General features: G+C 53.5%; 1 protein-coding gene across 1 annotated transcript; it reads left to right on the top strand.

Moving 5' to 3' along the window:
* The first annotated feature begins 15,890 nt into the window (after window positions 1-15,890).
* On the top strand, window positions 15,891-16,823 carry LOC148217351 (olfactory receptor 14J1-like). Its single transcript, XM_088158691.1, has one exon. The coding sequence runs from the start codon at window positions 15,891-15,893 to the stop codon at window positions 16,821-16,823; it is 933 nt and encodes a 310-aa protein (XP_088014817.1).

Raw genomic sequence — 16,823 nt, 5'->3', positions numbered from 1 at the left:
TTCATCCTTCTGATAATGGAAGAAAATATTTTAAAAGCCTCTCAGTTGCCCTGTCTCTGTAGAGCTGGGATTTTTCAACAGTGCTGAGTCCCTGGACATCAGTCCCTGAGAGGGAGCTGAAGGAAAACTTCACAGAAGTCAAAATCATATTCAAACTCCAAAGTTTCTTGAAGTTTTAATGGACTCCACTGAGGGATACGACTCAGAAAGTGTCCCCTGGTTCCAGTTAGAGCAGAACACTGGAGGCAGTGATGACAGTGGGGACAAACAAGGGAAAGGTGTCTCTGATGCTGAGTAAACCTGGATGTGTTTCAGGAATGCAAAGGGCCAAGGGCTGAGCCCCAGCCCCTGGCAAGGCAGATCCTGTCCCTCCCTCATTGCTCAGGGCTCTTCCCGGCCCACTGGGCTCTGGGCATGTGCAATGCCAAGGGCAGCACCATGGGGCGGCCCCTGCCAGGCTGCTGAGCAGGGACAAGGAGGCAATGAGGCCCCAGCACAGCAAGGCTCACTTGTCCCCTGCTGGCCTCAGGCCCAGGGCCAGCCTGCATGGCCCAAGTGCTGCAGGAGTTGGCTGTGTCAGGGCCTTTCAGCTGCTGCCCATCCCTGTGGCCTCTGCAGCCCAGGCTGTCCTACGGTGTCCATGCCCTGCGCCTCTGTCCCTGCAGGCTGTCGTCATCCCCCGGCTGCCCCACCTCGCTGGCCCCTTCCTTTGCTGACAGCTCTGCCTCCTGCCTGCCTCTGCCTCCTGCCTGCCTCTGCCTGGACACACAGAGCCTTGGGCTGCTCCAGACTCCTTCTGGGGGATGTGTTGCACCACAGCCCTGCTCTGGGATGGGAATTCCTTTCTCTTCTTGTGTCCAGTCTGGACCTCCCCAGCTGCTCCTGGCATTAATTCTTTCTTTTTCATGGAATTCTCTATCATTTCAAAGGGATCCACCATCCCTGAATCCGTCCTTGAAACACTCCCAGGGCTCTCCTGTGCTGTCCTCAGACTCCAATCCATTAAGCAGAGAACTTCTGTGTCCCTATACAGTGATCATGTGCTTGAGGCCATGGGTGCCTGGACAAGAAGGACAATTCTTTTCTCTAAGAAGGAAACTACAGAACCCCAGGGTTGTGAAGGCAGATCAGAAGCACTCACAAGAGGCCAAGGCAAGCCAGACCTGTCTATCCTTGCATCTTTTGTCTGAAAGTAACTCCTGGATATTTGTGGAGTTTTGCATGTGGAATTCCATTTCAGCTGTGAGTCCCTGGATTGTAATGACAGTTCTTCTCCATGGGAAGGAAAGGGCAGACCCCCAGTGTTTCAGTGGCAGATGAGAGCTGGCCCTCAGAAAGCCAAGGAAATCTGACAGCTTTTGTCTGGGAGTTATCCTTGGTTATAAGGAATTTTGGAGGCAGATTCCCAATTTTAGCCATGGACCCCTGGATGTGAAAGATGCTTTTTTCCATGGGAAGAAAAGCACAGCCTTCCAGTGTTTTAAAGGCAGATGCAAGGTGGCCCCCAAGAGACCAAGGCCAGACAGAGCTTTTTATCCTGGCAGGCTTCATACGGGAACAATCCAAGGACATAATCAAATTTGGAGTTGGAATCCCGATTTTGGCCATGAACCCCTGGATTTAAAGGACATCTCTTTCCCACAGGGAGGAAAGCATTGAATGCCAAGGTTTTAGGGGCAGATGAGAAGCGACCCTCAACATTCCAGTGTCAGCTGGACCACTCTGGTGGCCCTTAGGAGGCCAAGTCAACCAGACCTGTTCCATGTTCTTGGATCCTTGGGGCCCTGCAGCATCATGATTCTCCCTTGGTTCCATAGTATCACAACAGATCTTTGTTTCTATGAGGCCCAGTAATATCACAATGGTCTCTTTGGCTCCACAGTGGCACAATGGTCCCTTGCTTCCATGAGGCCTTGCAGTGTCAAAATGGTTTCCTTGGTTCCATGGGACTGCACAATGCCAGAATGACCCCTTGGTTCCACAAGGCCTGGCTGTGTCACTGTCCTCTTGCTTCCATGGAGACCCAGAGTGTCACACTGGGCCCTTGTGTCCATGAGACCCTGCAGTGTCACAATGGTTGCCTTGGTTCCATGAGGCCCTGCAGTGTCACAATGGCGTCTTGGCTCCATGGGCCCCAGAGTGTCAGAATGGTCTCCAGAATTCCATGAGGCCACACAGTGTCACAATGGCCCCTTGGTTCCATGGTGCCACACAGTGTCACAATGGCTCCTTGGTTCCGTGAGGCCCTGTGATGTCACAATGGTCTCATTGGTTCCATGAGGCCCTGCAGTTCCACAATGGCCCTTTGGTGTCACAATGTGTAACAATGGGATCCTTGGTTCCACAGAGTCAGAATGTCCCCGTGGTCTCATGGAGCCCCACAGTGTCACTACGATCCCCTTGATTCCATGAGGCCCTGCCGTGCTAAAATGACCCCTGTGTTATACCAGGCCCTGCATTGTCACAATGGCCCCTTGGTTCCAATGGGTCCTGAAGTGTCATAATGGTCTCCATGGCTCCCTGAGGCCCCACAATGTCACAATGGGCTTTTGGTTCCACGAGCTTTTGTACAACCATCAACGATCTCCTCGGTTCTACGGTGTCACAATGGACCCTTTGTTCCATGAGGTGCCTGGCCTCCCACAGCCCCTCACAGTCTCCCACAACCCTTCATAGCCCCTCATGGCTCCTCAGAGACCCTTATGACCCCTTACTTCCCCTCACAGCTCTTCACAGCCCCTCAGGACCCCTCACAACCCTTCATGGCCCCTCACAGCCCCTCATGGCTCCTCCCAAAGGAGAAGGGGTCGGGCCCTGCTTGTTCCCCTTTTATTTTGGTCCCTTCACAGCAATGAGTAAAGAAAGGCTGAAATGGAGCCTTTCCCCAGCATTTCCCTCGGGATTCATTGCAGGCTGAAGCTCTGTGCTGGCGCTGCCCCAGCACCAACATCCCTGCAGCCCCCAAGGCCTTTGCTGTCCCCTCGTGTCCATTCCCTGTCCCCGAGTCCCGCCCGGCTCTGGCAGCAGCAGCAGCCGCAGCGCAGTGGGCGCCGGCCCGGCCCAGCCGGGGCTCCCGGGCAGGAGCAGCAGCAGCGCCGGCCCCTTCCCACCTGCTCCTGCCTCGGCTTCCAAGGCCTTTGTCCAGGGCAATTCTGGAGTACAGCAACAATCACCCACACACAGCCCTGATTCCTCAGGGCCCACCCTGACCCAGCCTGCAGAGAAAGAAATGATCGGGTTCCAGCGCTGCTTTCAGACCTGTTTTACACACCCTGAGCTGACAGCAGGAGGCTGTTGTTGCCTTTGCCTTGGGAATTGTAGCTCATGGCTGCTCTTGACCCTCTTCTGTTTGCCACTTGAATTTTATCCTTAATACTGCAATTGCCTTTTTCGATCAGTGCTATCCAGAGTGCTTTTGTGATGGGGAACTCGGGCTGTTCGTTGCAGCCATCATGAGTAGCACATCTTGTATTGCTCACAAGTCCATGAGCACAAAGTCAAGGAGAATGAAAGCCACACAGGCCACATTTGCAGCACTCAAACACAGCCCTGTTGCTGGTGCTGCTGAAATAGAAGCAGCTGACAGAAGCCATCACAGAAATTGCCATGGAGTGTCAAATAAAATGAAAAATCCACCAGGACAAAGAGAAAGCAGAACTCTTCAACTCGCTTCATTGTTCCTTCCCAGCAGCAGCAGGAAATGGAGATGCCCAGAGGTATTTCCAGCTGCTGCTGATGCCAGTGGGAGCCCAGCCTGCTGCCCAGCCCCAGCGGGATCCTGAGCCCAGCCCGGGCAGCTCCCGCAGTGTCGGGAGCTCAGCGCACGCGGGGCCAGGCCCAGAGCCCCGGGCACGGCCGCCCATTGCGGGGCAGCGGCGCAGGCGGAATGTCCTGAGCCCAAACCTCCTGCTCCTGCCACACAGCGCCCAGCCTTCTCCCCCTGCTCCTCCTCTCCCAGCACGGCACAAATTCCAGCTCCGAGGAGGCTTCCCCACACAGGCCTCAGGCTCCTCTTTCAGCCTGAGTGACCCTGCAGAGGAACACGGCATCTCTCAGGCACTTCCACAAGCTCAGGGTTCTCATTTCATGGGGAATCTGGGATGCAAATCCCTTGCTAAAAAGGACAAAAGCAGAGGGAATGAATTGGAAATTATGAGGGAAAAATGACCCTTCTTACAGACAAAGTTCATTCCTTGCATTTCTCCTTTTCAGATTCTTTCAGTCATCTACTTGGAGAGGTCCAGCTTGTTCTGGTGCTTCTCATGAACTGATGGTACTCTTGATTTATACCAGTGCAAGAGATGTAGAATCAGCTAAACTGAACACAAACTCCCTCTGTCAGCCCATTTTCATGTTCTAGATCACTGTCAAGATGTCCATGGGGGTGTTGGAATGATTATCACACAACTCTCCACTTCTGGCTGCAGGCTCTGGAGATTCTTTCTCTGCATTCAGTCAGGGTTGCGTTCCCTAACAATTCCTGGTTGCACCTCCTGTTTTCTTAGGTTAGAACAGTAACAATGGAAACCTTACCCATGGCACAACTCCCCAGTCCACCAGGAAAAGAAAGGACAAGTTGTCAAGTTCTTAAAACCTTTGTCCTGCTTTACTGCATAAGTTGTGCTGCACGTGCAGTGTGGAAAGCCAAGAGAAGCTGCAGTTGGTGGCACATCTTGTGACAGGAGCTGCACCTCGTTCTCCAGGAAAGGTTCTTGGAAAGAGCAAACAGGACTGTGGAGAAGATTCTGGGAAAACTGAAAACAGCTTTAAAGAAGTGAAATGAAAATGGAAAGAAACAATCCAATATGTTTTTCTCTATTTATTTCTGTGGTTCCATTTTCCATCTTGCACTACTTCTCCATCCCTTTAATTCCAAATGGATCTCAGCTCTAAGATCCGTGACTTGGCAAGTTTTAGACACTGTAAAATACCATGAGCTGCACACAGTTTGCCTTTCCCTTTTTTTCTTGGAAAGCAGTGCTGGAGACAGAGTGCAGTGTTTGGGTCAGGTACAAATTCTGCGTTCAGGGAATGTGCTCAGATAGTGTTTGGGCCTCAGCAGGGACAATGCACAGCAGCAGCCAAGGAGATTCCTGTGCCACTGTGCAGGAGTCAGGACTCTGGATCTTTGCTCAACACGGCAAAGTTCCCGTGTTTGGAGAGACCCAGGAGCTGCCAACGGGGAGCGCGGGGCTCGGTACAGGGACGAGAAGGGAATGGACACACGGACAAATGGCCGTGGCGCTTCAGTGGCAGCGACAGCAGCGAAAGAAGCGACTTTGTCGACTCCTTCATGCTTCTCCTCTCCCTCTCCCGCTCTCTCTTTCGTGCTTTACCAGCCCCTCCTTCCCCGACCTCCCTCTCCCTTTTCCGGACCAGGCCATACCACTGGTCCCGGGCGGGGCTGCTCCGTCCCCGTCCCCGTCCCCGTCCCCGTCCCCGTCCCCGTCCCCGTCCCCGTCCCCGTCCCCGTCTCCATCCCCGTCCCCGTCTCCATCCCCGTCCCCGTCCCCGTCCCCGTCCCCGTCCCCGTCCCCCTCCCCGTCCCCGTCCCCGTCCCCGTCCCCGTCCCCGTCCCCCTCCCCGTCCCCGTCCCCGTCCCCGTCCCCGTCCTCGGCCGTCCCGCCGCGGTCTCGCCTCCGCCCGGCTCTGCCCGTGCTGGCGGTGCCGCTGCTGGGCGGGCATCAGTGCCTGGGGCTGGGGCGGCATCGCCTCCCTTTGGCTCCGCCTGTCCCGGCCCCGGCCCCGGCCCCGGCTCCTCCCGGGGCCCGCGGAGGACACACGCGGCGCGGCCGCTCCCGCCGCCTGCGCTGCGGCTCCCCCGGCCCGAGCTCCGCCGCTCGGCAGCGCGGCCGCCGGCCCCGAGCCGCCGCTGTCCCGTTCCACAGAGCGAACGCCTGGGGCTGCCCGGCCCGGGGCGGCTGAGGGGCGCTCGGGGGCCGTTCCTGGCCCCGGGCCGAGCGCTGACAGCCGCGTCTCGCCGGCAGGGAAGGCGCAGCAGGGCCTGAAGGAGCGGTACCGGCTGGGTTCGCTGCTGGGAGAGCGGGCGTGGGCTGAGCGCTGCATCCCTGATGCAGAGCATCCCGGGCTGGCTGAGGGGTCCCAGAGCCCTGGCACGGCCCCAGCCCCACTGAGATCGTGCCCCTGGAGATCGTGCTGCTGGCCAAGGTGTCCTCTGGGTGTGCTGGGGTCATTCAGCTCCTGGAGTGGGTTGGGTTGAGCTGCCCAACAGCTTCTTGTTGGTGCTGGAGCGTCCGGAGCGGTGCCAGGACCTCTTGGGTTTGCAGGCAGAGGGGAGATTCCTGCTGGAGCAGGAGGTGCAGGAGCTGTTCCAGCAGGTGCTGGAGGCTGTGCACTGCACCAGCTGCGGGGTCCTGCACGGGGACATCAAAGCAGAGAACATCCTGCTCGACCTGGCCACTGGGGAGCTGAAACTGATCGACTTTGGCTGTGGCACCTTCCTCCAGGACACAGCCTACACGCAGTTTTCAGATGAGCCCTCCCAGGGGATGCTCCTGGGCATCTCATGGCCCAGCCTGGGTGTAGCACCGGGGCTTCCCCCTATTGCAGCCGGGATGGGATCAATGCTTGAGCCAAATTGATTTGGGTGGGGGTGTGAGGGGTGCCAGCTCCCAGCCCTGCTGACAGCCTTCATCACCCACTCTGCCTTGAGCTGGGGCTGGAGCTGAGGCAGCCAGGCTGACAAAAACCCCATGGGGGTAGCAGAGAGGGGGGTCAGACCTCATGCCCCAGCCAGTTTGGTGTGCAGGCAAGGAAAGGCTTGAACTGCTCCTCTCCCCTTGTTTACCTTGGCTTATTTTTGGGGCCATGCAGGTGGGGAGAAGAGTGGGTTTTCTCCACCTCTGGGTGGGGTTTTCTTTTCCATGTCGTGGTTGTGCTTCCCTGGGGCTTCTGCTGCCCTCTTCCAGCACCAGTGGATTCTTTTCCAACCCCGAGTTTGTACACAAGTCCCAGGTGCTGGCGAGAGGGCAGTGGGTCACACCCTGTGCCACTGGGGCAGCCCCCACATGCCCAGGGATGTTGGGAGCAGGCTCTGGGAGCAGCAGCATCCCCCTGATGAACTCCATCTGGATTCCATAGGAGCCCCGTCCTACAGCCCACCAGAGTGGATCCACCACCAACGCTACCATGGCGAGGCAGCAACGATCTGGTCCCTGGGCCTCCTGCTGTACCACCTGGTCATGGGGAAGCAGCCGTTCAGGAGGGGCCAGGAGATCATCTGGGGATGGATCCTGTTCCCACGAGGGCTCTCTCAAGGTGGATCCTCATCTCTGGGCACGGGGGGAATACCAGTGCTGGGAGACAGCAGCAGGCTCGTGAGCATCCTGCTCTGGCAGCTGCTGAGGAGGTGGCACATGTCCTGCTCTCCTGCTCTCCTCCAAACAGAGAATCCATGGGGAAGTTTAGGCACAATCCTGGACACACCCAGCATTGCCTGGGCACAGGAACAGGGGGACAACTTCTCCAGCTGACTGGTGATTTCTGGTTTCTGTCTTCAGAGTGCCAAGATGTTATTAAGAGGTGTTTGTCCATGCAACCCTTGGACAGACTGTCCTTAGAAGATCTTTTCTGTGATCCTTGGCTGCAGAGTGTTCATCTGCCCTAGAAGATGGGAGAGATCCATGGGCACAGTTGGATCCAGGAGCCTGGCAGGTAACAGCTGCACACATCCCTTGGCAATCAGTGGCAAAGCAAACCAGACTGGTTTTGTCCTGCTGTAGCTCTGGGCAGGGATCATCAGAAGGGAACACGCAGCTCTTGGGCTGGAGCTGAGCTGGAGACCTGGTGTGGCAAGCACTGGTGGCCACCGTCCACCCTGGGTTTGCTTGTCTGGTTCATTGATGGCTGGGGCCCTGGGCAGAACACTGACAGCCTGGTCTGGCCCCCAGGGAAGGAGAAGGAGCCCCTGGAGAAGCTGTTCCAGGTGGGGCTGCTGCTGGAGACACCAAGGACAACCTCAATGATGACAATCTCTTCCTCAGCCTGGCCAGCTGAAGATGATGGACTTGGATTCTGGCACCTTCTGCACAGATCCACACCCAATTTGTGGGTGAGTCCACAGCCAGGGGGATGCTCCCAGATCTGGGCACAGCGTGGCCTGGCCAGGCACCAAAGGTTCCCCCCTTTGCTGGGGCAGATGCAATGAATTCTTCAGTGGCTGCCAAGCTGCTTTTTGGCTCTGGGCAGTTTCTGAGGGGCTGGATGTGCCATGGCTGGCTGCAGGCTGGGCACAGTCCTGCCCTCCTGCTCTGTGCCCAAGGCAGCAATGATGGGCAGCTTTGGGCACCGCTCTGGGCACGGCCAGCATGGCCTGGGCACGGCGGGAGCTGGGACAAGGGGGACAGGAGCCTTCAGCTGACGGGCGGTTTCTGGTTTCTCTCCTTGCAGCCGGGCTCTGCAGATGCTGAGGCTGCTCTGGGCTCTGCCAGGGCTCTGCTGGGCTCAGCCCTGGGCACGGCTGGGCCCGCTCTGCCCTCACATGGCTCTGACAGCTTTGCATCAGACAAACCCATTCCGAGCACAGCACCTGAGCTTTGTGCTTCTGCAGGTGAGGGAGACTCTCCTGCAGGCCAAGACATTGCAGTTAGGGACACACATCCAGTTGGCAAGAGCCCAAACTCTCCACAGTCCCAGCTGAACACCTGGATCTCCACGGGATGTTTTGTTGGTCCCACTCTTCATTCCTTCTTGGCTGCAATTGTGCAATTGCACTTTCTTTTTCCTCTAGAAGTGCCCCGAGTGGACAAAACCTGGCGAGTGGGCCGTGCTCCTAAGGCAGTGCAGTCTGGAGCTGAGGGATGGAGAATTGCCCTTCTGCACTCCCAAACCAAGCAAAAAGCCATAAGTGAGACTTTCTTTAAAAAAACCCTGATAATTTCAAAGGTAATGTGGAGCTCATTCACAGGGTGAGAAAGAAGGGCATCTTCTAAAGGATTTGGGCTGTGACAGAATTGAGATTCCCAGTCCTGCTTGGAGCTGGCAGAGCACAAAGGAATTTTTTCTTGCTTCCCACCAGTTTCACCACAATTTAAAATAATAATATTGGAAACAAACCCCAAAATCTTTTTTAAAAAGGTTACTGAGGCCAGTAAGATGCATCAATGCCAGCAGCTCATTTACCAAATCAATAAATGAGTTTTCTGTTTCAGAGGATCTGTTACCTCTTAATTCAAAGTTACAGAAAATTTTTCACTGCACACTTGGGTGTTTTTATCTTTCACATTTTATAGAGTTTTTTTCCTTTTCTTTATCGTTTTTCTTTTCCTTAAAACAGAAAACATGCCATAAAAAAGGAGTGTTCTTTGCTCCTGGTTCCCATGAGGAGCAGCTCCTTCCCGCTGGCTGAGCTGCTCAGGCAGAGCCCGGCAGCTCCTGGCCCTGCAGGGCTGAGGCTTTTCCCCATTGCTGGGCTCAGACTGATGGAGCAGCACTGCAGAGCACGGGGACACACAGAGGGACCAGGAGCAGCTGCCTTTGTCCACCTGGAGCTGCAAGGGCCAAACTCTGAGCAGACAGGGCTGGCAGAGACTCACAGGCTCCTGTTTGCTGTGCTGCCCCACTTGTGCCCAGCCCAGCTCCGTGTGGGGCAGAGGGAGAACAAGGGGCAGCTCCCTCCCAGCCCCCAGCGCAGGGACCCCTCTGGCCCCGGGGCTTGGGGCACTGTCAGCACCCACTGCTGCAGCCACCGCCTCTGCTGGCACTGACAGCAACCCCCAAATTGTGGCTGATCCCGAGGGAGCAGCAGCAGGGCCTGGATCTGATCCCTGACTCTGGGGCAGGGCTGGACAAATGACCCCCACAGCAGCAGCAGCAGCAGCACCACATGGACCTGAGTATCAGCACAGCCCCTGCCACTCTTCCCTCCCATGTGCAGTGGTGTCACAGCAGCCTGGGCCACCTGGGAGCCCCCAGGGCCAGCAGGGACTGGAGATGGCAGCCCTGGGCTCCTGGAGGTTGTGCAGGGAACAGAGGTGGGGACTCCCTGTCCGTGTGGAGCTTCCAGATGGAAAAGGCTGCTGTGAGCAGGCAGCTCCAAGGGCACAGAAAGGAGGGGCTGGAGCCCCTGATCTGTGCCAGTGCCACAGTCCTGGGCAGCAGCCACCGAGCACAGGGGGAACAGAGGGCACAGCAAGAGGGACAAAACCAGTCAAGGTCAGAGAGTGGGAAGAGCCAGAGCTGGGAGCAGGAGCAGCTGCTTCACTGCACCCTTGGAGAAAGCTCTTGGCTGCTTCAAAGTGCTGAAAGGTGTGAAGGGCAGAGAGGAGAGCACAGCAAACAATGCTCCTGTTTCCACAGCCTCCCCTCTCAGTGTCCCAGAAGGAATTGGATGAACTGTATTCTTCTCTCTGAGCCATCTCGTTCAGCATGAGCAGCTCAGCACCAGGAGCTAAAGGAGCTGAAGCCTTAGGCCACAAGAGCTGACCAAGAGGGAACTTTTGACCAAAGTAATGCTGCCAACATGGACCTACCTGAATGCAGCAGATGGAATCCTGGAATTACAGAATCCTTTGTGTTGGAAAAGACCTCTGAGCACATGGAGTCCAGCTGTTCAGCCAGCACTGTCAAGCCCAGCACTAAACCCAGTCCCTGAAGTGCCAAGGCCTGGACAACAGGCCCTGAGCCCAAGGTGACCTCTGGATGAACCTTCCAACCAAAGGTTATCCTTGTATTAGCAAATATACATGGTCATTAGTGCTGTGATAGATGTATCCACTCATTAATGAAACATGGATTGACCTTTGTGCATTTAGAAACCAGACAAGGCCATGAAATCTGACATCTGGCCTTGTTTGGGGCTGTATGGTCAAAGTCAGCTCCCTTGGTTCCTCCTTGAGCCCTGGCCAGGCTTTGGGAGGAGCCCAAGAGGAGAATGAAAGCAGCTGTTCCTGCACTAGAAGTGCTGTCAGTTTGTTTATTCAGCACTGTCAGAGCTGGGCCCTCTCACAGCGGGGTTGGAAGCCTCACCTGTGGCTGGAGGCACCTGCAGGAATTCCCAGTGTCCAGGAGTGGCTCTGCAGTCCTTGGCTGTGACAGCTTCCCCAGCTGATGTGTGCACCTGGCTGATGGCAAAGTCTGAGGGTGACTGGTGCTGTCTCTTAATCCCTGCAGGCAATCTTTGGTGCTGATGGTTGGCTGCATTGCTGAGCTTCTCCTTTTGTGATTCTTTGCTGCTTTGAACTACAGTAAATGACACTGATTGCTGAACTTGTGCCTGTGTCTCTGCTGCTGCCCCTGCCCACTGCTAAAACAAAGCTGGTGTAGTCTGGCCAGATCACCACAAAATGTTGCTTTTTAAATGTAAATGTAAGGAATCAGTCTTGTCTGGAATTCCCAGGTATAGGGAAAACCTTCCCTAGAGTTTGCTGGCTCTGCATTGGGCTGAGGTTGGAGCACAGTGTGAGGAATGGGGAAGGCAGCTGAAAGAAGCTGAACCACTGGATGTATTAAAATGTATCCAAAAATTGCACTTGGAACAAGAAAAAGAACTTAAAGGATGTAGGAAGATGAGGGTGAATTTTGTAAACAGAATCCCAGAAACAGCACCAACAGAAGGATCAATTGTAGTTGGAACTCTCCCACATGGAAGAACAGAAAAGGTTTTTAATCTTGAGCTTGGATTTGTTTGTGCAAGAGAAATAATAATAATATAATAAATAATTATATACATATATATAAAATAATTAATTTTTAATGTATATATTTATATGGATATAATACCATCATAAAATAATGTTCCAAATAGTAATTTTTTAGCTTTGACTGCTCACGGATGTAACACTAAATACCCTACTGAAAATGATTGGCCAGGACACGAATATCACTGGTAAACTGTGAGATTTTATACAATGAATGAAAGAGGAAAGGATGAAATTGGCAGTTTTTACAGGGTTTGCTGACACTAGGATGTGGAGTGCTTTATTTCTGTGAAAAATACAGTGAGTAAGACTGCTGGGTTTCTCATATACCAGACTACCCATAAGCTGCATCATTCATTGAACAGATGAAGGAGTTGTTAAAAGAGCAGTTGAACAAACGAGGAGATGGGAACCTGTCCCGATGGAGAAACCATCTCCCAGATATGCTCCATACCCTTAACAATGGCCCCACTGGGAAATGGGAACCCCCTGGATGTGCATGGCTGCACCCAGTTTGCAAATACAGCCAAGGACAGTGACACTGTGACTGCCTGGGAAATTATTCCGGGTGTGATGGCCCCTGACAGGGCCACCCCAGAGGCTGCAGGGCTGGGCCTTCATGCATAGGAATTAATTAGGATAAATCAGGATCAAATTAGAGTTATCAATACTGGAACAGCGATTCAGATTCCTCCAGGACACTTTGGTTTGATCATTGCTCACTCAAGCTTGGCCTTGAAATTGTTCATGTCATAGGAGGAGGAATTGGTGCAGATTATCAAAGAGAAATTAAAGTAATTCTGTTAAACAGAAGTGAACAATTGGATTATTCAACCCCATATTCAATTGTGGAAGGGTAGCACAATTGTTGATATTGCAGTTTTTAAAACAACTGTGAGAAAAGGACATCCAGCTCAAATCACTGCTGTTGATGGAGATAAAGGGTTTGGATGCACCAGTCCTAATAATGGAGCCAGAGTGTGGGTGCAGAGGCCCAATGGCCCTCCCAGGCCAGCTGAAGGAACAGCTCTGGGCAAAGACAACACTGTTTGACTCCTGAAACCTGGCTGAGAACAATGGGAATGTGTCCCTGCAGCCAAGTGTTCTGTGCCAGAACAAGTGGATGTTATGGGATATTGTTTTACAGATCCTGCCAGACCAAATCTCCCTGTTTGCCCCAACAGCTCTTTGGAAAATGATCCACGGGGCTCCATGTGAAGGCTGATGTGACACTGAGGATGTGGAATTCCACACGAATTCCAGCCAGGAGCCTGGGTGCCCTCAGGGACTGGGACCTGGCACCTCTCCAGCCAGAGGGGAAAGGACCCCACCAAGCCTTGTCAGCCACAGACAGCACAGTAGAGCTGAACAGCAAAGGACCTTGGGGACATTATTCTGGAATTAAATTGCCCCAGCTCTGTGGGCAACAGAATTATTGTTCCTAACCCAAATGAGACTGAGGAAAAAGAATGAAGAGCCGTGTCACTAAAGTGCTACTGAAGTCTGTAAATTATATCTTGATAGGCAGCCAGAATCTTTGTTTGCCAGAAACACCTCTAGTTTTACCAAGGATTAGTCATGAAAATTGTGATGAACATGTAAATATCAAAGTAGCCAAAATACTCAGTGTAACTAATGGCTGGATATGTTCTTGACCCTAGGGAAATCAAGGCAGAGCCATGGTTTGTCAGGACTTCCTTGATCCCAATCAGCCCCGTGGTGCATTTGGTGCTGAGCCCTTGAACCTCAGGGCCTGAGAGGAGATTGCACAAACCTTTCCAGGAGTCCAAGGCAGAAGAAAAACCCAAAGTGTCTCAAAGCATTAATGGGTCCTACTGAGGTCCATCCCCTACAGAGGCGCCTCATGGACTCCTTGGAGGAGAGAATGGGAGGCCAGGATTGCCCAAAAACTTCTCAGAGACTCAGAGAAGAAAGGAAAAAGGAAAATACCTTAAAAAACTGAAGTTCCTTGAAGTATTAATGAGCCCCAGTGAATATCAGTACAAAGCTCTCAAGGGACTTGTTAAAGCAGTAATTGGGGGCATCACTGCCTAAACTACTGAAAGAGTTGGTGTTAAAAGGGAAACTCCAAGTACCTTAAAAAAACTGAGTACCTTCAAGTATTAATGAGCCCCACTGAGTATCATTACTGACAAAGGCTCTCAAGGGACTAATTAAAGCAGATAATTGGAGGCCATCCCTACACAAACCTCTCAGAGACTCAATGTCAAAAAGTAGAACTTAAATTAACCCCGAGTGCCTTGCAGTGTTAAGGAGCCCCAGTGAGTGTTGTTACTGACAAAGGCTCTCAAGGGACTAATTAAAGCAGATAATTGGAGGCCATGATTGCACAAAGCTCTCAGAGACTCCAAGGCAAAAGCAAAACCCAAACCTTGAGTATCTCAAAGTATTAATGAGCCCCACTGAGTGTTAATACAAAGCTCTCAAGGGACTAATTAAAGTAGATAATTGGGGGCATGATTCTATAAACTACTGAAAGAGTTGGTGTCAAAAGGGAAAGACTTGACATTTCTTTGTCCTCACCTGTCATATCTGCCTCGAATTTCCTGCTCTAACTGGAACCCTGGGGCATTTTCTCAGTTGTGTCCCTCATTGGGACCCATTAAAACTTCAAGAAACTACAGCATTTTAATTTGAGTTCTTGAGAAGGTTTTTGAACACTCTCTCAGGGAATAATTATGATGTAAATATTTAATGATCCACGAGGGTCATTAAAGTCCTTGTGCTGTGTCTGTGCTGCTGAGCTGGGCCGGGCTCCTGGCACAGAGGCATCTCCCAAGGTGAACCAAGAGAAGCTTCAAAAAGACATTTCTGCTGAGGAGCAGCTCCTCTGCCAGCCCAGCAGGGCTGAGGGCACTGCCTGCAGGCACTGAGGGCACAGGAGCCAGGCACAGACAGGCTCAAGGCAATCAGGACTGGGAAGACATTGAGCTGAGACTGCACTTGGGGAAACATCTTCACAGCCCTGGACATGGTGAGTGTGTGGGTGCAGGGCAATGTCCCCTGTGCTCCTGGAGGGATCTCCTGGAGCCAGCACAGCCCACAGCCTGGGGATGTGTCAGGAGGACTCCCCCAGTTTCTCTGAGGCACAGGAGGAGGAGGAGAAGGAGGATGTGCTGCAGAGCGGGGCTGCCCTGGGCACCGTCAGAGGGACAGGGCAGGACGGCTCCTGCTGCCAGGGACGGCTGCAGGGGCTTAAGCTGGGGCTGCAGCCAGGGCTGCCCAGGGCTGTCCTGCAGAGCAGCTCCTGCAGCCCTCAGGGCTCTTGTGCCACCTGCCAGGGACAGCTCTCAGCCTGCCTGGCAGCTCCCCATGGACTGTGGGGAGAAGTTGGAGGTGCAAGGAGCCACCCCCATCAGGGCAGATTCCTCCTGCTGTGGAGATGGTGCTGCATGGCCAGGGCTGCTCTCAGCTTTCTCCTCAAGGCAAGGCAAAGGGGCTGTCAGGTGTGTCTGTGTCACTGACACTCCTGCACTGTCCCCCTGGGCTTCAGCACATCTGCCTCACATCTCCCTCACAAAGTGCCTCCTCATCCTCCTGTGCCTCCAGACAGCAGCAGCAGCACCTTGGCTTGCAGCATCTCAGTTTGTGTGAGCTGCCCTTAAGGCCCTGCTGGCAGGGAGATGGCCCTGGGCAGTGCCCTGTGCTGGGAGGGGTGTGCAGGGCAGAGCTGAGCCCCCAGGGCTGGGCTGGGCTCTGGCAGCGCTGGCAGGGACAAGGCTTGGATAGAGAGAAACAGCTCCCAGTAGGCACAACTCCAGGCAGCAGAGAGCAAGAACAACCCTTGGTATCTCTCTGTCTATCTGCAAAAAAATTAAAAATACTTTGGGGAAAAGTATTTTGAACATGGAGCCTTCAAAGTCCACTTAGTTTTTCAAGAATGTTTTAAAGGCGATCACAATGAAATAGAGAGAGGGGAAATGAGCAAAGTGCAAGAGTGTGGGACCAGCAGGACTGACTGCACAGTGTCAAATGTATCCCTGTTTTCCTTCTGGGCTTCTCAGTGTTCTGGCTGAGAGCAAGTCTGAGGATGAGGCAGTAAATCAGCATCAACAGATACCCAAACTGAAAAAGGTTTAGCAAAGTTACCCCAACAAAAAGAGCAGTATTTTGAGGGGATTCCTAAGAAAATAGCATAGGATTGAGTCAAGGGAGTTGGTCACGGCTGTACAATGTCTTCTTTCAACAGTCCACCATGTCCAGAGTGAAGAAATGTCCAACAGCAGCTCCATCAGCCACTTCTTCCTGCTGCCATTGGCAGACACGCGGCAGCTGCAGCTCCTGCACTTCTGCCTCTTCCTGGCCATCTCCCTGGCTGCCCTCCTGGCCAACGGCCTCATCATCAGCGCCGTAGCCTGCGGCCACCACCTGCACACCCCCATGTTCTTCTTCCTGCTCAACCTGGCCCTCAGCGACCTGGGCTCCATCTGCACCACTGTCCCCAAAGCCATGCACAATTCCCTCTGGGACACCAGACACATCTCCTATGCTGGATGTGCTGCTCAGCTCTTTTTTTTTGTGTTCTTCATGTCAGCAGAGTTTTATCTCCTGACCATCATGTGCTACGACCGCTACGTGTCCATCTGCAAACCCCTGCACTACGGGACCCTCCTGGGCAGCAGAGCTTGTGCCCACATGGCAGCAGCTGCCTGGGCCAGTGGCTTTCTCACTGCTCTGCTTCACACAGCCAATACATTTTCCCTGCCCCTGTGCCATGGCAATGCCCTGGGCCAGTTCTTCTGTGAAATTCCCCAGATACTCAAACTCTCCTGCTCCAAACCCTATATTAGGGAAGCTGGGCTTCTTACTGTTAGTGCCTGTTCAGGACTTGTTTGTTTTGTGTTCATTGTTTTCTCCTATGTGCAGATCTTCAGGGCTGTTATAAGGATCCCCTCTGAGCAAGGAAGGCACAAAGCCTTTTCCACCTGCCTCCCTCACCTGGCTGTGGTCTCTCTGTTTATCAGCACTGGGACATTTGTTCACCTGAAGCCCCCCTCCATGTCCTCCCCATCCCTGGATCTGACACTGTCTGTTCTGTACTCAGTGGTGCCTCCAGCCTTGAACCCCCTGATCTACAGCCTGAGGAACCAGGAGCTCAAGGATGCCATGTGGACATTGATGACTCGAATATTTAGGAAGCATTAA

This window comes from Sturnus vulgaris, unplaced genomic scaffold, assembly GCF_052056855.1.
Source record: "Sturnus vulgaris isolate bStuVul1 unplaced genomic scaffold, bStuVul1.hap1 Scaffold_85, whole genome shotgun sequence".
NCBI classification, from domain to species: domain Eukaryota; kingdom Metazoa; phylum Chordata; class Aves; order Passeriformes; family Sturnidae; genus Sturnus; species Sturnus vulgaris.
The sequence above is the reverse complement of the archived record's forward strand: the minus strand, read 5'-3'. Positions and strand labels throughout refer to the sequence as shown.

Bases quoted from the DNA above. Each gene is read 5' to 3' on its own strand.
- LOC148217351 (XM_088158691.1), top strand. From the start codon at position 15,891: ATGTCCAACAGCAGCTCCATCAGCCACTTCTTCCTGCTGCCATTGGCA.